The sequence below is a fragment of the Thermomyces dupontii genome (genome assembly GCF_041956625.1).
Source record: "Thermomyces dupontii strain NRRL 2155 unplaced genomic scaffold VTN31scaffold_3, whole genome shotgun sequence".
NCBI classification, from domain to species: Eukaryota; Fungi; Ascomycota; class Eurotiomycetes; order Eurotiales; family Trichocomaceae; genus Thermomyces; species Thermomyces dupontii.
In genome coordinates this window covers 763,039-785,516 of record NW_027192309.1, presented here as the reverse complement: position 1 = coordinate 785,516, position 22,478 = coordinate 763,039, and the positions used below count along the sequence as shown (strand labels likewise).

At 55.8% G+C, this 22,478-nt stretch overlaps 8 protein-coding genes across 8 annotated transcripts; 2 read left to right on the top strand and 6 right to left on the bottom strand.

The window, feature by feature from the left end:
• Nucleotides 1-377: 377 nt before the first annotated feature.
• On the bottom strand, nucleotides 378-5,393 carry VTN31DRAFT_3736 (uncharacterized protein; the record flags this gene model as incomplete). Its single annotated transcript, XM_069404048.1, has 1 exon — nucleotides 378-5,393. One exon carries the CDS (start codon nucleotides 5,391-5,393, stop codon nucleotides 378-380), a length of 5,016 nt encoding a protein of 1,671 aa, XP_069261061.1.
• Nucleotides 5,394-5,864: 471 nt separating this feature from the next.
• VTN31DRAFT_3735 (uncharacterized protein) lies at nucleotides 5,865-6,451 on the top strand (the record flags this gene model as incomplete). The annotated part of the gene is made up of 3 exons (XM_069404047.1): nucleotides 5,865-5,987; nucleotides 6,044-6,355; nucleotides 6,422-6,451. 3 exons carry the CDS (start codon nucleotides 5,865-5,867, stop codon nucleotides 6,449-6,451), a joined length of 465 nt encoding a protein of 154 aa, XP_069261060.1.
• Nucleotides 6,452-7,198: 747 nt separating this feature from the next.
• Nucleotides 7,199-11,451, top strand: VTN31DRAFT_3734 (uncharacterized protein; the record flags this gene model as incomplete). Its single annotated transcript, XM_069404046.1, has 5 exons — nucleotides 7,199-9,078; nucleotides 9,134-9,319; nucleotides 9,373-9,841; nucleotides 9,892-10,476; nucleotides 10,543-11,451. The coding sequence occupies 5 exons, from the start codon at nucleotides 7,199-7,201 to the stop codon at nucleotides 11,449-11,451; spliced, it is 4,029 nt and encodes a 1,342-aa protein (XP_069261059.1).
• Nucleotides 11,452-11,596: 145 nt separating this feature from the next.
• On the bottom strand, nucleotides 11,597-12,215 carry VTN31DRAFT_3733 (uncharacterized protein; the record flags this gene model as incomplete). Its single annotated transcript, XM_069404045.1, has 4 exons — nucleotides 11,597-11,743; nucleotides 11,830-12,006; nucleotides 12,077-12,090; nucleotides 12,170-12,215. The coding sequence occupies 4 exons, from the start codon at nucleotides 12,213-12,215 to the stop codon at nucleotides 11,597-11,599; spliced, it is 384 nt and encodes a 127-aa protein (XP_069261058.1).
• A 393-nt stretch (nucleotides 12,216-12,608) lies between these two features.
• VTN31DRAFT_3732 (uncharacterized protein) lies at nucleotides 12,609-14,077 on the bottom strand (the record flags this gene model as incomplete). The annotated part of the gene is made up of 2 exons (XM_069404044.1): nucleotides 12,609-13,733; nucleotides 13,925-14,077. The coding sequence occupies 2 exons, from the start codon at nucleotides 14,075-14,077 to the stop codon at nucleotides 12,609-12,611; spliced, it is 1,278 nt and encodes a 425-aa protein (XP_069261057.1).
• Nucleotides 14,078-14,512: 435 nt separating this feature from the next.
• Nucleotides 14,513-15,233, bottom strand: VTN31DRAFT_3731 (uncharacterized protein; the record flags this gene model as incomplete). Its single annotated transcript, XM_069404043.1, has 2 exons — nucleotides 14,513-14,667; nucleotides 14,759-15,233. The coding sequence occupies 2 exons, from the start codon at nucleotides 15,231-15,233 to the stop codon at nucleotides 14,513-14,515; spliced, it is 630 nt and encodes a 209-aa protein (XP_069261056.1).
• A 1,571-nt stretch (nucleotides 15,234-16,804) lies between these two features.
• Nucleotides 16,805-19,129, bottom strand: VTN31DRAFT_3730 (uncharacterized protein; the record flags this gene model as incomplete). The annotated part of the gene is made up of 1 exon (XM_069404042.1): nucleotides 16,805-19,129. One exon carries the CDS (start codon nucleotides 19,127-19,129, stop codon nucleotides 16,805-16,807), a length of 2,325 nt encoding a protein of 774 aa, XP_069261055.1.
• Nucleotides 19,130-20,176: 1,047 nt separating this feature from the next.
• On the bottom strand, nucleotides 20,177-20,946 carry VTN31DRAFT_3729 (uncharacterized protein; the record flags this gene model as incomplete). Its single annotated transcript, XM_069404040.1, has 2 exons — nucleotides 20,177-20,499; nucleotides 20,550-20,946. The coding sequence occupies 2 exons, from the start codon at nucleotides 20,944-20,946 to the stop codon at nucleotides 20,177-20,179; spliced, it is 720 nt and encodes a 239-aa protein (XP_069261054.1).
• Between the last annotated feature and the right edge of the window lie 1,532 nt (nucleotides 20,947-22,478).

The window sequence follows — 22,478 nt, the reverse complement described above, 5'->3', positions numbered from 1 at the left end:
GGCATTGAGAGAACCATATGAGAAGTGCAATGAGCATGACGGCAAGATATCTACCATGAATCGATAAGGCATCCCGAGTACCTAGGTACCTCCCTAAGGTATTCTTTCTCCGGTCGCTGCATCATCCGCAAAGGCTTGAACTCATCTCGGTCGGCAGAAACCATCTCCGTAGCTAGTTACTGTTCAGGGTTCAAAATTTATATGTATCGCAATAATGAGAACCAGGACAAAAGATTAAACCGTTCGAGATACATGCATGGCATTCCATAGATAATACATTCCCATGAATAAAAAGAAAAAAACAAGACCTCCTCCAATATCCTCTAACCCAAACCAATACTCGTAACCTCTAGCATACAGTAATGGAAGGAGATCAATCAACGCCGCCGGCGCACTCGATGCTCTTGCCCTCGCTTCGACCTCTTCTTCTTGCTCTTATCCACGGGGATCGGCAACGGGTCGTCTCGCATGTTCCACATCATGAACCGCACCAGGTAGTCGTCGATATGCCCGGGCTCCGAAGACGACGACGACGTCAACTGGCCTTCCTCTGTTTCGGTGGATGGCACCGCCCCGACGCTGGCGCTGGTCGCCGGGGTGCCCCCGCGCGTCGGTCCCGCCCCAGCCACCGTCGTCGCCCCCGCCTGCGACACGCTGCGCTCCTCAAAGTCGCCATCGTCGGCGTGCTCCATCTCCTTCTGCGCCGCCTTGGCGGCGTCAATGTCCTCCTTGTCCTCCGCCTGCTCGAACACGCGCGTCGTGCCGCTCGTGCCCTGCGCGTCCAGGACCCGGTCCATCGCCTTGCTGGCCTCGTCGTGGCCCGTGCGGATGTCCTCCGGAAGGTGGTCCATCCGCGTGAAGTAGTCCGTCGTGAACTCGCCTTCCTGGATCACCACGTCGTCCAGCATCCGCTTCTGGTTCGCCTTGCGCAGGATGTTCGACTCGATCGTGTACTCGGACACGAACCGGTAGATGTGCACGTCCCGTGTCTGGCCGATCCGATGGCATCGGTCCTGGCACTGCTTGTCCATCGCCGGGTTCCAGTCCAGGTCGTAGAAGATGACCGTGTCCGCCCCCGTCAGGTTGATGCCCAGCCCGCCTGATCGCGTTGACAGGATGAACACCAGGATGCGCTCGTCGTTGTTGAACCGCTCCGTCAGCAGCTGCCGCTGCTCCACCTTGGTCGTCCCGTCCAGCCGCAGGTACCGGTGCCCGTGGATGTTCAAAAACTGCTCCAGGATATCCAGCATCTTGGTCATCTGCGTGAAGATCAGCGCCCGGTGGCCCCCCGCTTGCAGCTCCCGGAGCAGCTTGTCCAACCGCTGCAGCTTCCCGCAGTCGTACTGCAACAGCCGCTTGTCCGGAAAGGCAATGGACAGCCGCGTTTGCGCCTCGTGGAACGGGTCATACTCGGCATGCGCCTGCGGCAGGCTCCGCAGGTACCGCGTGTCCAACGGCTTCAGGGCAGCCTCCGTCGTCCCCGGCGCAATGGCCGCCGGTGTCACACAGGCGAACCGTTGGATATACCCTTCCATCGACCTGGCCCGCTCCTCGATCGACATGATCATCGACGCCAGCACCGACGATTGGCTGGCCAGCTGCTCCAGTTTCGACATTTGCCGCGCCTCGCGGATCGACACCTCGTTGGGTCCCTTGCATACCGTCAGGAAATCGATCAAGCTCTTGCCCCACACCGCTCGACGGCCATGCCGGTTCGACTCAAAGTACAGCGTGCTCTCCAGTTCCTCCATCCGCTGCTTCCGCGAGGCGTTCTCGATCGAGTCCAGCGTCGACCGCACCGTCGACCCGTCAAAGCCCATCAGCCAATTGGTCCGCTTGTACTGCCGCTCCCGGAGCGTCTTCAGCGGCCCAAACGCCATCATCCGGCGGCTGTCATCGAGCAATGTTTTCGACAGATCGTCCCGGGATATCGGTGCAAGATTCAAAAAGTCCAGATCGAGCTTCTCGAACGGATGCTGCCACAACAGCCGCCGGCGAACAAGACGTTCCGTAGGTTCGTACTCCCGCGCCACCGACGTCTCCATCGCAAAGGACGTATTGATCTGCCGTGTCTCGAACAGATCCGGGTGGTTGCAGACCTTTCGGAGCTGCATCAGGCAGTTGATGATGGACAGGTAGTTGCCCGAGGCCAGCGTCTCCCGGGTCTGCGCTCGGGACATGAAGCCATCGTACAGGTAGCGCTGACGCTTGGACAGCCGGCAGTAGACGACGTGCTCGTACTTTGCAGGCATCTGCTTCTCCACGTCCGCCTTGAGTCGCCGCAGAAGATACGGCCGAAGCACCGTGTGCAGCTTCGTGACAATCTGCTTCGACTCCTCATCCATCGTCTCCCGTCCATGTTCGAGAATCTGCTCCACCGGTCGCTTGAACCACTCGGAGAAGTTCCGCAGATCGGCGAACCCTTCCACGCCGGATTCCTCCCCGTCCGACGGCATCAGGAAGAAGAGCAGAGACCACAGCTCGGTCAAGTTGTTCTGAAGCGGGGTGCCGGTCAGCAAGAGCCGCGCGCGCGTCTTGAACGTCAGCAGCGCTTGCCATCGCTGTGAACGGAAGTTCTTAATATTATGTGCTTCGTCGAGGACCATGTAATGCCAGTTTCTCCGCTTGAGAACCTGCTGGTCCTGCAATACCAACTGATAGGAAGTGATCAGCACATCCCAGCTACTGTCATCCGTCCACCCGCGGCGCTTCTGCTTGCGCTCCTCCTGGTTCCCATAGTAGGTCATGATCTTGAAGCCCGGGCACCATTTCTTAAACTCCATCTCCCAGTTGAGGATCACGCTCGTAGGCACCACAACCAGGTGCGGACCCCAAACCTCGTGCTCCACCGCCAGATGAGCGAGAAGCGCAATCGTCTGGATGGTCTTGCCCAGACCCATCTCATCCGCCAGGATGCCGTTGATGCGGTTCGTGTAAAGGCCAGCGAGCCAATCAAGCCCGTCATGCTGGTATTCACGTAGCTTGCCGCGCAGCAAATGCGGGATCGGTGTTCTTTGAGCCACGGGCACTGGCGTCGGCGTCGGCTGTTGCTTCTCTGCCGGGGCTTCCTGCTCTGGACCCGACTCGGGATCCGACGGTTTGGTCACCACGGTCGCAGGCGAAGTTTGATTCGAGACATCAGGGTCCTTGCTCTGGTGCGACTCCGACGGAGATTCACCGGGGCCCTCCTTGACGGGCGGTTCCTGCTGATCGACGTCCATAGCATCGACGACTGCGTCCTCGGCGGGCTTCACGTCGTCCTCACTAGGCTTCTTGTCCGTCGACGGCTCCTCGACTGGAGTCTCCTGACTGGCCGCATCGCCGTCTGACTCTTCCGCCTTGGCTTTGTCTTCGCCTCCTTCGTCTGCTTTAGCCTCGTCGACCTCTTGAGCATGCTCACGTTCGGTCGGCACGAGCGAGACCTCCTCTTGGTCGCTTTGCGTCTCTTCCTCCGCTTCTTGTTGATCAAACTCTTTTAATCGTACATCCTTCGAGAAAAACCCCAGCAGACCCGGCCCGTCATCGCTGGCTTCACTCTCCTCTTCGCCATCTTCATCCTCTTCAGCCTCGTCACTCTCTTCTTCACTATCCATATCTGTTGACTCGTCGCTGTCATCGAGGAGAACCGAATCAACCTCATCCAACTCAACAGCCGGAGCTTCTTGCGGATCCGTCTCTACCTGCTGCGATGCATTCTCACCCTCTGTCGAATCTTCAGGCAGCGGCGTGCTTCGTGCAGATGACTCCTCTTCTGAAGTCTCCGACGCCTCATCCGCGGAAAACTGAACGTCCGGAAGATTGGCGTACTTTTGACGGAGCTCCTCGGCCGTGAGTCCTTCATCGTCATCCGGGCCCTCGTCGCTTTCGCTCTCCGTGCCGGTGGTGGACATGTTGCTGTCATCCTCGAATACCGACGACTCATCCTCCTCCTCGTCCTCCTCTTCAAGCCCTTCGCTGGTGCCGTCCATTTCACTCTCAACCTCGCCAAGGATTTCTTGCCGTCGCTTCTCGAACAGCATCGTAGATTGCCTGATGGCACGGTCCAGAGCCTGCTGGTCCTCCACTTTCCTCTCTTCCTCCCATCGGGCTAGTCGAATCCGGTCGACCTCCGCCCGGACAAGATCAAACATCTTCTGGAGGTCTTTGACCACCTGACGACATTTGCTCTTGACAAGTTCTTGCTGCTCGCGAAGGATATCCTCGGGGTCTTTGTGCCGTTTTCGGTAGGCCTCAGCGCACCACTGAGCAAACATGCGAGCCGTCTGTCGATGCCGTCGGTGTTCCTGGTCAAGCAGCTTTCGGAAATACAATGCATGGGCAACCATGTGATCCTGATGGGAGTATTGCGGCGGTGGCTCTTCCGCGGGATCGGGGATGCATGCCGAACAGATTTGAGGCGTCAACAGCCCTCCTGGTTCGCCAGCGTCCAAGACGCGAAGCCGTTTGGCGGCTTCCTCACGGGCTGCATCCGGGGTTAAAATGGTGACTTCACCCGCTGATGGCTCATCGCTCTCTACCCAGTCTTGGAACGACGCGTATCGTGTCGGCGGAAGCAAGTGCGCTGGATGCTGCGGGACGACAGTCGGCTTTTTCACTTTGATTCGTAGCCGAGGTAGCTTTCGCGCAGTGGGAGACGTTGGAGGCTGCGTTTCCGCGCCATCACTGTCCGACAGCTCAGATTCTTCATTCGCCGACGCGGAGACATCGGCCGAGTCATCGTATACCTTGCGACGGGTCTGGCGGGGACTCGAACCGCTCACTCGAGAGGAACGTGTATTCGAGCTGACGGAGCTGCGGGACCGGGTGCGTGGTTTTTGTGGCGTCGTCGTCGTAGAGTTGCTGCTCTTATTATTCCGAGAGACTTTAGAGCCTGTCTTCCGAACGGATGATTGTTTCGGAGACTCTGTGGTGCCATTCGGCGCGGCCTTTGCTTTGCGCGCAGCGGTGCTCGTTGGCGTCGAAACGGATGATAGCGTGGAGGTCGCGGGCAAGGATGAACGCATCGATCCGGATCGTTCGCGATACTCGGACCGAGTCTGTCGCCTGTCCGATGGCGGCTGCAGTTCGAGAGGAAGCGCATTGACTCTCGTTGACTTGCGGCGCCCATTCTCGTAGAACGACGTCGGGCCATCAATCCCTACTTTCTTCCACGGCGGCGAGGGCGGTCGAGACGCGCGGCGCGAGCCTGAGCCTTGATTGAGCCGCCGCTTCTTCGTGGGAGGCTCATCCGGCGTGTCCCTGTCTGGGGCAGGGTTTTGTGGATCGGCGGGGGTGTCATTTACGTCGACCCCGCCGGTCGAGGGCTCGGAGGCGGACGAGGCGCGACATAGCTCGACGGAATCGGGGGTTTGGTAATGGTGATGCGAGGAACCGTTCGGAGTGCCGTTAAGCATATCTCGTCTCCGGGAGCGACAGGGGCCTGGATAGCGGCGGACCCCAACTTTCCCAGCACACGCGAGAGGAGAACGGGCAAATCAGGCATCAATAGATAGGTAGCATCGAGCCGAAGCAACACCAGAAGTTTGGCATCGTTATCGGCTCTGGAGCGTGAGTTAAGCGGCCGAAAAGCACAACAGAGTCAAATCTGGAGCAAAGGAGCGAAATTTGCTTTTCCCGCCTCAAAAAAAGAAAAGCGCGTCAGGGTCCGTGGCCACTTGATGCCTTAGGCAGCTAATGTCTGAGTCATCAATGCTTAGTCATGAGTACCACCAGTCACGTGCTCCGGTATGCCAGCGCTGCGTGCGGTCATTCATCCCAGTTCTACCCAGCACTTTGTGCTCCAAACGCCCTCCCTGGTCAAACGGTATGTAATGCTGCTTTTCCCCCGCCAATTGGTGGCTACGACTGACGAGCTTTGGTCGCAGATGCTGTCCCGACGACTAGTGACGGGGCGCCTGCCCCAAGCGGCTTTTCGCTATACCTATCCCCGCGCCTTTTCGCAGGTGCGCCCGCTGCAGGCCGAGGCCCAGCTGGACGATCCGCTCCAGGTACAATTGTGTCAATTGGGAACCGTTTGTCAATCATGGCTGACGTGGGCACATAGAATGGGAATTATCCCAACCCCCCGCGGGTGAAGCGTCAATTCCGCGACCCCCATGCCGATTGGTGGGATAAACAGGAGCGTCGCAACTTTGGCGAGCCGGTGCACGAGGACAATGATATTCTAGCCGTGTTCAGTCCCGAGCAGTACACCCACGTTACCCCCAAGAAGGCATTCCTCTCCATCGGAACGTTTGTCGCAGTCTTCTTGGGTCTCTGCGGCGTGGTGAGCCTCTACTACCCGGACAAGCCATCGGCGCCACGAACATTCCCGGGAGGTCTTGAGAAGGAGTTGGGTGGTCCATCAGCGGTGTCGGTAAGCAACCTCTCGATTGCGGTGGCCGAGTGAGGGAAGGCATGCTGATCATTATCATGGTGGCAGGCACGCAAACCTGGCGAGGACAGCTGGTGAGGCTTCCGTGTTGATGTACATATAAACTAGAGGACTTGCTCTTGACGGGAATGGATATTCTTGGTTCCGCGTCACCGCCGAATGTTGCCCGTGGCATTTCTACCGCCGATGCGAGGTACAAAGTCTACGTATGAGCCTGGTCGAGGGGATGGCCTAGTAATCAAAATCAGGCTTGCCGCTTTTCCTATGTACACTACAGTATTTCTATCAAACAGATGGCCTGAGCTGCCCATCATATGATGGATTAATTGGTTCCTTGAGCGTTGCTCGTAATTTCTAGCAATTCGCATGACGACAGTCATGCATCGGCTGTAGTCATCGTCAAAACTGGACAACTGACGTCGAAGAGCTTCCATAAGTTCATTTTGAGACATTTCGCAAGCTTCAGAATCCTCAATCCTCCAATCCAACACCTTGGTTGCGCGCCGCCAGCCACCTCGCCCGATGGTGTTGTGTTGTTTCAGGCCCTTCGCCCCTCCGTGCGATAGTCCCTTCTTCACCTCCAGCTCACCGCGTCCGCGCCCGCAAACAAAGCATCCTCCTCAGAGACTGGGCCTCTCTGTCTCTTGACGGGTTTTGCTTTAAATTCTCCGTTGTTGCTGGGCCAAAATAAAATCCCCATCGTCGTCGGTTCCGTTGCCCCCCCTGGATTTTTGGGTCGCGTGTTCTCCACGGGCTGACGACAGCAACCACATCGAGGACCAAGAACACAGCGTAAAAACCCCAAAATAAACATATCGACGCCTCATGTCTGTATCCTCTGTTCAGTCCGGCATTCATCGCCGGCTAAACAGCGTCCAAAGCGACGCTCGACATTCCCGCAGCCTCTCGCTCCATCGCCGACGGCTACACAATCCCAACGATGCATACACCTACGCCCTCCGCGTCGCGTACCTGTCGTACCTTCTACAGCCGCGAGCCCGGCGGGCGCAGACCGTGCCGCGGACTCATGTCCGTCGCTCGTCGAGTTCGTTGCAGGATCTGATTGCGGATTTCCGGCTGGGACGGGATTCCAAGAGCACAAGGCTTCCGCATGGGTTCGTATCGGAGCTGGAGAGTCGGCTGACGGGGGTTCTGGTGGGCAAGGAGAAGAGGAAGGAGTATCAAGATCCGCTGGTGGTCAGGACCTTTGCCGTGTTCTTGAACGCGCTCAAGGAGGAGACATTCAAGAAGCGCATGGAGAAGGACCGGCGGGTTGAGGATCTGGTGCTGATCTTCTTTTCCAACGCGACCAAGGAGCTTTCGCGAGGCAAGGCTCCCAACGACGACAGCTGGAGCCTCATGGTGGACCGCCATGTCGCGCTCTTCGTGCGTTTGATTTCGCTCATCCTGAAGGATCATGACTGGGCAAAGGAGAAGCCCGAGTTGACCAGCAAGCTGGCTGTGCTGGAGAGCAAGCTCCTGGCCCATGATCAAGATTTGGCCGCCGATGGATCGCAGGCCACCTCCGAGACCTTGGCACCGCTGTCCTACGACGTCAAGGACATGCCGATGGTGCAAACCGTTGCCCGGATTTTCGGCATCAGCACCTTCCAAGCGCAGGACGACATCAACCGGAACAAGTCGACTTGGACGACCCAGGCGGCGTTGCAGGACCTGAAGAACTACCAGGCGCACCTGACGCTCAACACAGGGCGGACACTCTCCCGGGACGACTTTCTCGATGACGAATCCTACGAGTCCTGGAAGAAAGGCGAAGGGCCGGAGCTCTCACAAATGATGCTCACCATCATGCAGTCGAACCCGGACCTGGCCAAGAGTACGCCGGGCGGTTCGCTGCCGCAATTTCAAGACCCTTCGCGATCGCATCGCGCCTCGTACATGCCCGACACGCCGGTGGACCTCAGCTCTCTATCCTTGGGGGAAGGGGGTGACCAGGGTGATAACATCTACACCTTTATTCCGCCGGATCCTCGCTCATACTACCGCGCCGTCCTTGCGCGTGCTCTGGCGTATGACCTTCAGGACAAGAACACCGGGGATGCGACACCGGAGGCGCTGTCGACGATGCTACTCTCCAAGCAGTCCACAGAGCTGCTCAGCGAGCTTTGTCAGCGATGGCGCATTCCAGCGTCGTCGCGGGTGGTGTTGTTCCTCGACGTCGTGCGGGAAAAGTTCATGGATCAGGAAATCAACGTCAACACTGTCGACTCGGCGTTCACGTACATCAAGGAAACCCCCGTACCGGAAGGGAAGAAACGATCGAGCGTAGTGATGTCGACTGTTACGTATGACCGGACACGGTGGCTTCTGCCGGATGTCCTCCTGATGAAGGAGGCGCTTTCTTCGCTGCACGATGCCCTGCTGCGTGAGCTGTACGACGTGATGATGCACTGCTACGACCCCAAGCCCCATCCTATCGGGCAGGTCATGTATGTCTTGGACCATCATATCCGACTCGATCCCTACTATGAGGAGAACACGGACGTGTACGACCAGTTCATATCGTCGGTCCATGATGGCTTGACGGCCAAGGCCAAGGAGGCGTATCAGCAGCTGCTCGAACAACACATACCTCCGCAGCAGGATGAGTGGGAGTTGTTCCACGTCACGCAGCTCGGCGAGGCGATCATGAAGCTGGGCCAGAAGATCAAGAAACGCTACAGGAATAATCCGGAGATTATGGGGTAAGTATGGACAAAGCGTACGATGTTCTTTCAGGTTGGCTAAATAGACCTGCAGGGTGAGCCCGCTGGATATCCTCCTTCGTACCGTTCTCCCGATGTTTGCAGAGGACGCGCATGATATGATCAACAGGATCACACAGTCGTCTCGAGAGAAGGGAGTTGAGCTTCCAATCGAAGATGGATTCGAGCTATACAAGACGCTCAAGGGAATTCGACGTTTATATGGGGAAGCAGTTCAAGAGTAAGACTCCCTCCAAGTTCAACGACTGGATAATCGTTTCTGACTTCCCGCAGTAAACCGTTTCCGTTTCATGTTGAGGGGCTCCTCGCCGACTGTGTATGGCGGTGGCTTCGGCTCACGGATAGCAAGATCACCGAATGGGTCGACCAGGCCTACAAGCAGGATGCGTTCCGCGTGCGCAGCGATGATCCCGAGAACCTGCCACCGGACGATCTGCGGCACAGCGTGTCTGTGATCGACATCTTCCGGTCGTTCAACCAGGTCGTGGAGCAGCTGATCAACTTGGAGTGGGAGGATACCTATCAGCACGCGTTGTTCATGACGGCGTTGTCCAAGTCCATCGGACGCGGCGTGGCGCAATATTGCGAGTTGCTGGAGCAGTCCTTCACAAAGGAAATGGACCGCCCGTCGCCGGAGCAGGAAGCGGCCATGAACCAGACGCGGCAGGAGAAGCTGATGCAGATGGCCAAAGATGCGTGGTCTAGCAAGGAAAAAGTTGAGCCGTTTCAGTTCTATCCCGAGGTAGGTGATCCATCTCTTTTTCTACCATGAGTCTTGCTAACTGATATAAGTCTCTGGTGAAATTGAACAACATCGAGTACGCACTCGTTCAACTGGATCGACTGGAGCGCGAGATCAACGTCGATGGATGCGCGGCGGAGATTGCGAAGCACAACCCGCCGACGGCGCAGCAAGCGCGCCGAACCACGACGTACGTGTTCACGATCAAGCTGGTCGAAGGGGAGGATCTCAAAGCATGCGACATCAACGGCGCCAGCGATCCATACGTCGTGCTGACGGACGAGTACCAAAAACGGATCGCAAAGACGCACGTGGTGTACAACAACCTGAACCCCCGGTGGGACACGTCGGTGGACATTACGACGCGGAGCGCGCTGAACATCATCGCGACTGTGTGGGACTGGGACGCGGTGGGCGACCACGACTACGTGGGTCGGACGTCGCTCAAGCTGGACCCGGCGCACTTTGGCGACTTTTTGCCGCGGGAGTTTTGGCTTGATCTCGACACGCAGGGCCGGATCCTGCTACGGGTGAGCATGGAGGGGGAGCGAGACGACATCCAATTCTACTTTGGCAAGGCATTCCGGACGTTGAAGCGGACGGAGAAGGAGATGACGCGGAGGATTACGGAGAAGGTGAGCATTGAAAAAAAAAAAAAAAATCTATGGACGAGGAGGAACGAGACTGACATAACCTCTCAGCTCTCTGCATATATCAACCACTGCCTGTCGCGGCGCGCTCTCAAGGCGCTGCAGAATCGCGGGTTGACAATCTCCAGCTTCCTGGGGCGCAACCGGGGCCAGTCGGGCACCGGGGTGCCGACGCGGGAGGAGATTGAGAATGCGCTGGAGACGCTATTCACGTACTTTAACGACAACTTTGCCATCATGAACAAGACGCTAACCTCGGAGGCGATGAAGATGGTGATGGCGCGGCTGTGGAAGGAGGTGCTGGTGACGATAGAAGGGCTGTACGTGCCGCCGCTGTCAGACAAGCCGTCGAGCCAGCGGCCGCTGACGCCGACGGAGGTGGACATTGTCTCGCGGTGGCTGGGCCTCCTGCTGAACTTCTTCCACGCGCCGGACGAGGAAACGGGCGAGGCGAACGGCGTGCCGCTCGACATTCTCAAGTCGCCCAAGTACCACGAGATCCAGTCGCTCAACTTCTTCTACTTTGAGCCGACGGAGAATCTGATCCGGACGTCGGAGCGGATGGCCTCTGCGACGTTGGCGCGGCAGCAGCAGCAACAACAACAACGAAATCGACTGGCCGTACCCGGCGGCGTGGTGGGAGCAGCCGTTGGAGCAGGCGCCAGCGCAGGCGGCGCGGGGGTCTTCGGCGTGCCCGTCCGCCGCGCCAAGAGCATCATGCTCGTCCGCAACTTGGGCACGATGCGGAAGGCCAAGGAGGAGAAACGGCGCGAGGCTCAGGCCGAGCCCAACGACGACATGATCCTGCGGATCCTGCGCATGCGGCCCGAGGCGGCGGGTTACCTCCGGGACCGGAGCCGGCAGAAGGAACGACTGGCGGCGGCCGCCGCAGCGGATGCGATTGTCAAACAGAGTCTGATGGCGAGTAGCGGTGGAAGAATGGCGGGGACCTTACGCTGATCGTTTTTCCTTCCATTTCTTCTTCTTCATCTTGATTAATGACATGTCTTACGAGGTTCAACTATACCCTTGAATTGATTCGTTTTTTGATTTTTTTTTCTGGAATGTCCCAAGAATATCGTACATGTACATAGTAACAGTACCTTTACTGCAACGCAACAACCTCAATCTCCACCGGCACGCCCTTTGGCAACTCCTTCACCGCAACACAGCTCCGAGCAGGCTTATGCGTGAAATGTTTCTCGTACTCGGCATTCATGGCGGGGAAATTCGCCATATCGGTCAAAAACACCTGAAAAAAGAAAAAAAAAAAAACCCCCCAACCCCATTCAGTTGTGCCCTCAGGGAAGGAAGGGATATATATATATGTATACGTACCGTGACTTTGACCACCTTATCCAGACTTGACCCCGCAGCTTCCAAGACGGCTTTAACGTTTTGAATGACGAGCGCGGTTTTCTCGCCGATGGTACCCTCGGTGAGGATCTGGCCGTCGGCGGTACAAGGGATTTGGCCGGAGGCGAAGACGAGACCGTTGGCTTTGATTGCGTGGCTCTATATTTTTTTTTCTCCCAAGTTAGTTCTAGAGGGGGAGGCGGGGGGGTGGATGGATGGATGGACGTACGTATGGGCCGGCAGCTATTGTAAGGAAAATCGATCGTTAGCGCTTGGTGAACTTGCGAAAAATAAAAGAATAGGAAGAGGCAGAGATTCTTACGCGGCGCAGCATCTTTAGCGAAAACCGTCTCGTATGGAGCAGCCATGGCGGTTGATGTTGAGAAGAAGAAGATCGACGCGTTGCGGGGAAGCAGAGATCGTGACGGAAGGGTATGCGAAGGGGAGGTTTGGGTCGGGAGAGGAGGGATGAGAGAAACTGGCCGGGGAAGAAAGAGTCGGAGGGAAGAAGAAGAAGAAGAAGGAATGAGACTCGTGCTTCTCCGGAGAATCATTTGCAGAGGTGGGAAGTCGTGGTGGTTACAACAAATAACGATCAGTGGAGTGGAGTGAGTGGTGGATTGATGGATGTTGCGGGCGGAGTCGGAGTGGTTTTCCGCGGGTTCTGACGTTCAAATCTACGTACGGGAGGAGCTTGACCGTGTCCAATACAATCCAGTAATAGATTTCGTACAATTGGTTTGATTTACTACCGCGGATTATTAACTCTTACTAGGGTCCAATTGCTGCAACATCGCTATGGCGTCCTGCGCGGAATACCCAAAAAACACCGGCCCATTGAACGCCATTGTGGGTTGGTCCCTGTCCTTGGCCCGTTGCTCCAGCCGCTGCTCAGAGTTCTGTCCAGCAGCTGCCTCGTCTTTGGTAGACTCCTTCATCGAACCCTTGGCGGCGGCTGGCTCCGGGCTCTCCGGACGTTCCCGAGCTGGCGGGATCGGAATCCCCCATGGCCGGCTGGGCGACTCGCCCACTCGCACATCCCGGAGCGGCCGTTCGAAATGCCCAACTCGCTCGTTCGCCTCTTCTTCGGGGCGATTCGGCGGCTCCGCGCCTAGCGACTTCGTCTGAACGTCCTTGGCCCATTCCTCAACCCGCTGCGTCGACGCCGCTTGTCCGTGAGGGGGCTCGTGATCGAGGAACGGCTTGTGCTTCTGCCCTAAACCGCGAATCATATTGACCAGGTCACCGTACTTGGCGTCCATCTCCCGCATGCTTGCGTCCGTCCGGTACCGCCGCACGCAGATCTCGTGGCTGCGGGGGATCTCGTGCTTGTGGTTCTCAACAAACTGAGCGATTTCCTCCGGCGAGTGCTGGTCCATGTACCGGATCGGACAGCGTGCTACAGATGACCGCGCCGAGCGGCCGACGCTTGACCCTTTGTCCCGACTCATCTCTGCCTGGATTGGATCGTAGGCACATGTGTTACCATTATGATTCGGCTGTGAATTCTGTCCATCCTGCGTGCCATTAACCTGGTTGCCCGCTTTCTTCGCAAACGGACATCGCAGGCTGCCGCGGCGGATGCCATTGGTGGTAAAGTCCACCTCCGTCGTTGACCGTGCATTGGCCGCCACCAAGCACGGGTTTGAGGTCGTCTCGTTGCGCTTCTCGGAAACCGCGCGGGAGCACTGCACTCCCTCCGACACGAGGTTCAGCAACCTATCCGGCACCACGCCGGACTGGCGGAGGTTGTCGACGACATCATCCGGCTGCAACGACGGGTCGAGCCTGGGTCTCTTCTCCAGGTCCGCGAGACGCGGCTTCTCAGCCACGTCGTCTTTGGCGGAGTCGTCCTTTTCGCTCACGCGGGCCGCTAATTTCAAATACTGCCATGATCAGTCTTGCACAATGTAACCATCTAAACGGAAACAGAACGCAAGAACAAACTCGACAGTCAGATAATACATGCATAGCTGTCATTGCAGCCAGAAGCGGCTCCGATCTAGAGCTAAAAAAAAAATTGCTCATCATGCGAATCCGAGTGTAGATGAAAAGAAAAAGAAAAAGTTAGACCTACCTCATCATGGGCATATTCCACCCTTCGTCGAAGTTCCCGCTCCCGCAAGCAGAGTTGATGCGCCGTCAACAGCAGCGCATCAAACGCCCGCGCCAGCGTCTGGAGCTGTTGTTCTTGCTGGCCGGGGGTTTCAGCCTCGACAGCAGGCGACATGATGCATCATGGCCGACCTGACCATGGACTCGAGGTCAGCTCCGGACATGGCAGTCGGACAGAAAAGAAGAATGAGAGAGGCAAGCGAGAGAAGAGAAAGGCTCCTTCTCCCGTAGTGGCCTGACCTGGCATTAGTCCACGTGATCTTGGCGTGATCACGTGATTTATCGATACGATAACATGCTCATGTTGTGTTGTAGCCTACCTTCGAGTCGAGATCATCACCTATGGCATTACGTATCGAGATGTATGTACATTGAGAGCAATTCTATCGGCAAATCATGACAGGTATTAGGTCGTAACAAGAGCGGCATCGAACGGATCAGTCGTCAAGACGAGTCAACCAACATTAAACGCAACGATGAGTGCAAGAGGTTCGTGCGACATTTCGCGCGGTTGTCGCTGTTTTAATAATTTAATGCAACGCGATCGAGTCTAGGCCTTGCCCTCCTGGCCATGGAGCAGGGTAAATACGGGCGCAGGCAGTTTCTCTCGGCCTTTGAGAAAATCCAACTCCAGGATGAACACGTAACCCAGCAGCGTAGCCCCAAGCTTTTTCACCAGCGATCCTGCAGCAGCGGCCGAGCCTCCTATGGACACGTCAGTCAATCTGCTACAATGCATGACTTGCGGGAATAATCTAAAATGAGGGGGAAGGGGGGGAAAAAAAGGGAAAAATACCTGTCGCAATAATATCGTCCACTACCACGACTCTCTGGCCCGGCTTCAGGGCATCCGCTTGGATCTGGAAGTAATCCTCACCGTATTCTTTCTGGTACGTCTCGGTCTCGCAGGAGCCGGGCAATTTTCCTTTTTTCCGCACGGGGACGAAACTGGCACCGAGGCGCAGGGCCAGGCTGGGTCCGAATAAAAACCCGCGCGCCTCCAGCCCGACAATGACGTCGGGTTTCTCGCCGTAGGTTTCCAGGATGTGCAGCTCGAGCGACCGGATCAGAGCCTCGTGCAGGGTCGGGTCGGCGAAGATGGGCATGATATCCTCAAAGAGGACGCCCGGGGAGGGAAAGTCGGGGAATTGACGCAGCGCCGCCCGCAGTCTTACCTTAAGACTGGCGAGTTCGGTGGTGCGGGCGGGATGGGCGGCGGGCTGTCCGGAGACTTCGGCGGTTCCGGTGGCATCTTGGGCTGCTTGGGACATGCTGCGGGGGGGACGGCAGCGAGGGGAAGAAGAGGAAGGAGAAAGGAAGAAGCGGTCTAGAGAAGAGGTTTTAATAGGGAACAGAATGGAGGGGGGGGAAAGAAGGCGAATAAAAAAAAAATAAACCAAGAAAAAAAATTTAGCACAGGACAAGTCAGCCCGCGGTGATCTGATCCGAATGTCACGAATTAAGTCGAGTGTATGTCATTGAGTTGAATCAGCGCTCTCTTCGTCAGATTCTGGACTTTTTGTTTTCTATTTATTTCACAACTCGTATCATTCAATTCTCTTTCTTCCATGCATCGTCAGTCCCAGTCTCAAGCAGCCTCCTCTAGAACGAGCGGCTCAGGTGAATGCCCCGAGCAACAAGCCGAACCATGCTGGCCTGGCCTGGCCGTCTCCCGAGGTCGATACGTACTCGTACTCTTCGACCTTCACCGTAAAGTTAGTATTTATCAAGCCCTCGTATGTAAGCTTGCAGCCTTCAGTATCCACTTGGACCCTGGACAGCAGCAAGCCAGCAATCCAATGGGCCAACGAACCAGGACAACGGGCGCCAGATTATTCCATGGCTTTTTTTTTTTGACTGCTTTGGAGTCTGGGGCCATGGGCCAGGCCCCCAGTCAGCCATTCATTCATTCATTCATTCATTCGTTCACAAAATTCCCGGCCGTTATTGCAACATGAACGTCTCCGTCCTTAGCCGGTGGAATCATGCCCTATCAGTTGGCCGATGAACTTAAGAGATCAGGAGACACTATCAATCAATCAATCAATGACACCCAAGTTCCCCTCCATACTTCGAGGACATGATATTGGTCCTTGGTCTCACTTAGAGTACCTACTACCTACTATGTACTACTGTACTGTCAGTGCTCAGGTTTCTCGCACGGAACCTCAAGTTCTCCCGTCGCCCTGTCTAGACTTTATGCAAGGTTCTCCCGCCAGTCATTCACAATAACCACTCATCTCCCAGTCATGGATGGTGGTTCTTGGCCGTTTTTTTTTTTTTTTTTTTTGTAGTCAGCGGTTGGTGCCTCGGAAGGGTGGAACGGTGGATACGGTGGACAACCCTCCTATCGGCAGAACAGTTGGCCATGATGAAGAGAAAGGAGGTTCCTTTGCCTATCAACAGCACACACGCCCTGATCTTCGGCCCGCTATCGTCCCACCGGCACTGCCATGAGCCCGAGAGGTTATCGCTCTTGTTTCAGAAAGGGGATACCTAACTATAGTCCTATACAGAACCGGAGTCGGTCCAAGCTTCGGTGGGCGTCGTCAGGGTCCATTGTCCATTGTCTACCTTGGTGGCTGTTCACTCTCGTTTCATGGCGCCGAGTTCGAGAATTCCGAGCCTGATTCGATATATATATGTACCGAGGAGAACAGGAACAAATATCGCTCACTGAAATTGACGCTCTACAAGTCGGTAGTTACTCATTAAGAAGCAAATTCGCAACAGTAAACTGAAAAAAGTATTCATTACCGATCACAAGAAGTTACCCCTCCCTTCGCTCGGCGAAATCCATCAGGAATATCACTCAACCAGCGGCTCGTAGTACATCTCGCAATCACCGACACGAGCCATGGGACGGCCCACTACTGGCACTGTTGGTGTTCTCACACGAGGGATAGAAAAACGCCGCCACCGCAATGATCACGTACGCCGCGATAAGCAGCGCCCCCTCGAGATAGTTGCTGCGCCCATCCAACATGAGATAGTTCACAATAAACGCGGACGCAAACAGGGAAATCGTCTCAAACAGACTAAAGTAGAGCGACATCTCCGTGTTCAGGATCCATCCCAGAAGCACAATGACCGGCGTGACGAACAGCGCAATCTGGATGCTGCTGCCAAGCGCCACGCCAATGGCAAGATCCATCTTGTTCTTACCCGCAAATAAGACGGCCGAGAAATGCTCCGCCGCATTGCCAACGATCGGCAGGATGATAAGCCCGATGAACGCCTCGCTCACCCCGGTGTTGTTGACCATGTAGTCAATGGAGTCGACGAGGAACTCCGCGCACACCGCAACTAACCCGGTTGAAAGCAGCAGCAGAATCACTGCGGAAACGCGAGACAGCTTCGGCTTGCCCCCGGTCACTTCGTCAGCTTTAATGTCAACGTGACCCCTGGACGGAACCAAGTGAGGCAGTGGCTGAACCGGGATGGCTGCGATCGGCCGCGCAATGGTTCGGTTGAGGCCCTCGGGCAAAGACCTTGCGCGACGGAGGTTGTTGGACCGGTCCTGCCCCGGAGGACGTGGTGAGTCAGGCTGCGTCGCCAGCCTGTTCGACGTCAAAACCCGAGGCAGCGTCGGCCGGCAAGGAAGGCCGCGCAGATGAAACGCTCGCCTTTCCTGGGCGCCGGGCGCTGGCAAAGGTTCACGCAGAGGCTCGATTGAAGTCCCGCCCGGTGGCTTACTCTCATCTTGAGCAGATTCTTCGCTTTCAGCATTGTCCTTCTCGCTCGTCGAGCGCCGTAAAGGCTTTCGCTTTGCCTTTTTGGTCCTCTCCTCGGTAGCATGATTGAGATGATCGACCTCGAAATCGCGAGAGTTGACGTCGGACGGGAGATCCGAAGGCTTTGGAGCCGGCTGCTCCGCCCCGGACGCACATCCGTGAAAATCTCCCTCGTGACCGCGGGGAAACGTGGAGGTGCTCCCCGACTGCGTATCGATCGCAAATGAAACCGTCGACGCAGTCCGATCGGCCAAGGGCAACGAGGGGACCGAGCCTGTCTCCTTGGAGCCAGCACTGAACTTGCGTCTCCTCTTTTGCAGCGCCCGTCGGATGCGCTTGGCGGTGGTGCTGGAACCAGTGGTGGAATCGCTCTCGTCGCTGGAGCTCTCGGAGCTCGAGTTCAAAATGTCCGCCAGCACGCCCGGATGTGACTCCTCATCGATAATGTGCTGTGGCGTGCTCTCGTAGATATAGGCATGCGACTTGAGCTGAAAAAGCAGATACAACACATAGACCAGGAGAAGGATGACGCTGGTTCCCCTGCTCACTTTGACCACCGCGGCATCCGCAATTTCAATCGAACTGAAGGAGGCGTGGAAAGCCGTAGGGAGCAGCAGACTGATCACGCTCAGACTCAACAGGCAGGCGCTCATTTGCGTGATGGCGGAGTTGTAGAGCTGCTCTCGGAAGCAAAGGCCACCATATAAAAAGCACATGCCCAGGATCAACAGAAGATTGGCGAGGATGGATCCCAGCAGAGATGCCTGCACGATGTAGATTTCATTGGCAACCAGCGCAATGATAAAGATAATCAGCTCGACTGCGTTGCCAAATGTCACATTCATGAGGGCACCAATGGTGTCTCCCATGTTGGCCGCCACGCACTCGGTGGCATAGCCCAACAACCATGCCAGAGGGATGATGGCGAGAGCATTCATTACAAAGATGACCGTGGGGGAGACCGAACTGTGCTCTCCCTGGGTCCTATGGAGCGCTCCGAGCGCAATCCCCACAGGAACGCAAACGAGGAGCACATTAATCCAACTAGACAGAATGATGCCCTTGATGGTTTTATAGATCTTGCGAGGTATGGATGGGTCAACGTCTTCTAAGGTGGAAACCTCCTCTCCGTCCTGCGAATCCACCGGGAGGGATCCCGCAGCAGGTCTGGCCGTTGCGGTATCCTTGTCCATCGGCCCGGCCGTCGCCGCCTTGTCCGGCGGCGAGTGATGGACCTCTGTGGCCGATCGGCTGCTGTCGGAGCGATTGCTAGCATGGCTGCGGGCTTGCTTCTCTGACGAAGCAGAGTTTACGACCGGAGGAAGGTTTGGTTGAAGCCGATTGCTACCACGATGAGCGCGATGGGATGCATAAGCTTTCGTTCGATCCCACAAGCCGACATGTATAGGGGGTTCGTCGGGTGATTCGCTCATCGAGAAGGGTTTGGAGTGTCGATCAAGTTAGGTGAGGTGGGATCGCCAGAGAAGATGAAGGGGATAGAAAACAAAAACAAACAAAAAGGACGTGGGATTCGGGCGAAGGAGGATGGTACCGTACTTCAGGAGTAGGGAGTTGAGAGAAAACAAAGCCCCGATTGATGACTGAGAGCTTAGGCTCCTGGAGCTTTTCCTGTATGTACTCAACTCCGGACGGAGTACCTCCTAGGTACCTCCGGTCATCTCTCCATGGGCGGAGTGGCAATCCGCCCCGGTCCTAAGTGGGTCAGGCCCCAACATTCCCGGCCAGGCCGGCTTTGGATTGGCCGCCACGCCCAGGCTTTCCAGAATTCTGGAGGACCAGTGAACCAATGAGAATGATGCTGACTCAGCACGAGTCACGTGACTTCTGCCATCTCCAAGTCACCGAAGACCGGATCCGACTCCGAGGCCGGAGACGTAGCAGCCCAACTCGTAGCCCTAGAGTACTCCATACTACTTACTACTACCTATATACTATCCATGCGAGAATGCTTGGTGCCGTCATCTTTGATCAAGTCGAATTCAGCCGTCGCTGACTTTGTCGCTGCTCGATAGAACGGTTGTCGCAATGAAATCCGCGATGGGTTGTACGATCTGACGTCTTGCTGACCATCCATCCAAGATCTGAACGAGTATGGAGTTAAACTGATCGTTATTACTATTTTCTAGCGTCCGTACTCCGTACCTAGCTAGAAAAAAAATGGACAGTATTCGAGAGCTCCTTCGACTTTCGAGTCTTCCCAGAAACATAGTATTCACCAGGTTGCTCGCGAACAACTTCCACAATCAACTCAAAATGAACACCCACAGGAAGGAATGCCCTAGTCTTTTCTCCGGAAAATGAGGTCAACGGACAGAGTATCACTCAGAAAAATCGCGCTGAGTTTGAGCATCTGGTCGATCCTCAATAGGAAACTCGGCGATCACACAAACATGGGCGCCGTACTTCCCCACGGGTTGTGATCTTTGGGCGGCTGCGAAAGAACAACGCTCGATGCTCTGTCACTTTGGCTCTAGTGGAGGCTGAAGCGTCGGGAGCGGAAGACGGAGGCTGTTCACTAGAGGTCTTCTAAGCAAAGGCAATTGCTGACGCGGAGCAGGCACAAGACCCAGCAACTGATTGATCGACGGCAGCGGTTCGTTATAGGACGGAGAGCACCGATATGGGCTCTGAAACGGATCTCGAATCAGGCTAGAGTCTGTGTTGTCGACCCCGACGGGTTGATTTGCTGAGCCCGCTGGTGGCTCCAAAGCAGGCAATGACTGTTCAGCCCTACGGTTTTGGCCTCTCCTGGGCATCGGGAACGTCCTGCTCCTCCTGGCACCTTGTTCCAACTTAGTCGGTCTTCGAGAAAGCGCGGAAAGAGACTCTTACGATGCACCAGCTCTCCCTTTCGTCTCCGCTCTTCCAACTTGCACAGTAGGCTCAGGGAGTGTGCTTCAAAACGCTCCGAAGGTGGATGGCACTGCCACCATTGTTCAATGCTTGGGAAGATTTCATCTTCGTGCAAGGACGCCAGGTTTCTCGTAGAGACGGAGGCAGCGACAAGGACAAATAGTGTTTTCGAAATATCATGGATGGCCTTGAAATACCCCTGTACTCTCTTGTGGATGTGCCGAGTTTGCTTTGCTTTCGGCAAATCCTGCGTCGAGGCATGAAGAAGGCAATAAGCCTTCTCCAGTCCATCTTCGTCACCTGATACCAGAAATGGACAGTTGTCGAGAATGCCTTTATGCTCAAGTAACGTGGCAAAGAAGTCGTCGGGGGACATTGCGGCTAATCACGACGAAGCGGGGGAATTTCAGCCGAGGGCACGGAGCAGAATCTCACAGCAGATGCTCCAAGTATTACTCGTACGGGGAAGTGTAGGCTCTCAGAGAAAATGCCAGGATAAGGGAGAGCAGTACTCGTAATACATGCTTGTAGCAACCTCCTTGTTGCGAACTAACCTCCTCTACCTAGATAGGTTTCTACTGTTAGTATTGTTGATCTCACGCCCGGGGCTCCAAGCGGTCCGTGTCCTACTAGGGCTTGGCTTAAGGGGCGGCCATTTGCCGCAGGCTACTTTAAGTTACCCTACCTATCAACTCGTCGGATCCACATCAGTAGGCCTACCCAACATGACGAGGAGTGTGCTCAAGCTGTTGACGAACACTCCTTCTAGGTACCGTTGTACTTGAAATCAAATATTCAGCATTGCGTCTGCGGCCACCCCCGGTAAATCCTGGTACAACGGGAGGGCATGTGCCAGGCCGATCACATTTGGCGAAAATCCGAGCACTCTTGGGACTGATCGGAATGGATTCCTCATATCCCTATCCTAATGCAACAGCGAGGGCCATTAGGCCGTTAGTAAAGGTGATTTTCTACATGCGAAACCCACGACATTGTATGGCTGATACAGCCCAGTCATCATATTACCATTGACCCGAAGAATAAGTAATCGAGACGTGGTCGCGAGCTAATAGAAGACCGTACGACTAACAGCCGTACCTCCCCATCAAAGCCCTAAGCCCCGAATCGTGCAGCAGCTTCGCAGTCAGCCGCTCCTCCGGACAGTACCGAAACACCTCGATAATCGAGAGGGCATCCCCGGCCTCCCGGTCGATATCTCGCCTCCGCCGCTCAATCAGCAGTGCAAGGTCCTCCTTTGCATCCGGCGCGATGTGCGGATCATACCACCAGTCACGCGCCCATTTCGGGTCGATGTATTGACCTTCCCATTCCTCCGGTAGCGGACTCAGAACGTAGATAATTCCTTCCATGACCCCGCCGCGAAAAAAGAGGTCAGAATGGCGGACAACCGAGGCACAGCTCGCTTAATAGTATAAGCATATCTCTCCGCGTGTTGCACCCGGGGCCGAGATGCCTTCGATGGAGTTGATCTGGAAAGCAGACGCGCTGGGAAGGGAACCTCTGCTGGGGCACAAGCGCATATGGCGATTCTCCAGGTTTGGGAATGACGCCTGGGCTCGCAAGAACTACGAGTTTTTTTTGACGGCCGGCTGGGGAGATCTTATTTGGCGCGCCGAGGGACGTCATGAAGGGGTGCTATGTATTCCTAATCCCCACGAAAAGTCACCGTCACTCAAATCTGGGAACTTTTGTCAGAATGGACGCGAAGACTTTGAGGAAAGGAATTGGATGGGAAGCACGAGGCGTTTTGAGGCATCCCCCGGAATTCGTCGAATCTCATTGTGGATTCGTAGTTCGTGCTTCAATAATTAATGGTTTTCCGTGACGAGACGTCGCCATGATATTTAGGGCTACGTCTTTCTTGTCACGCAAGTCATACACCATCCA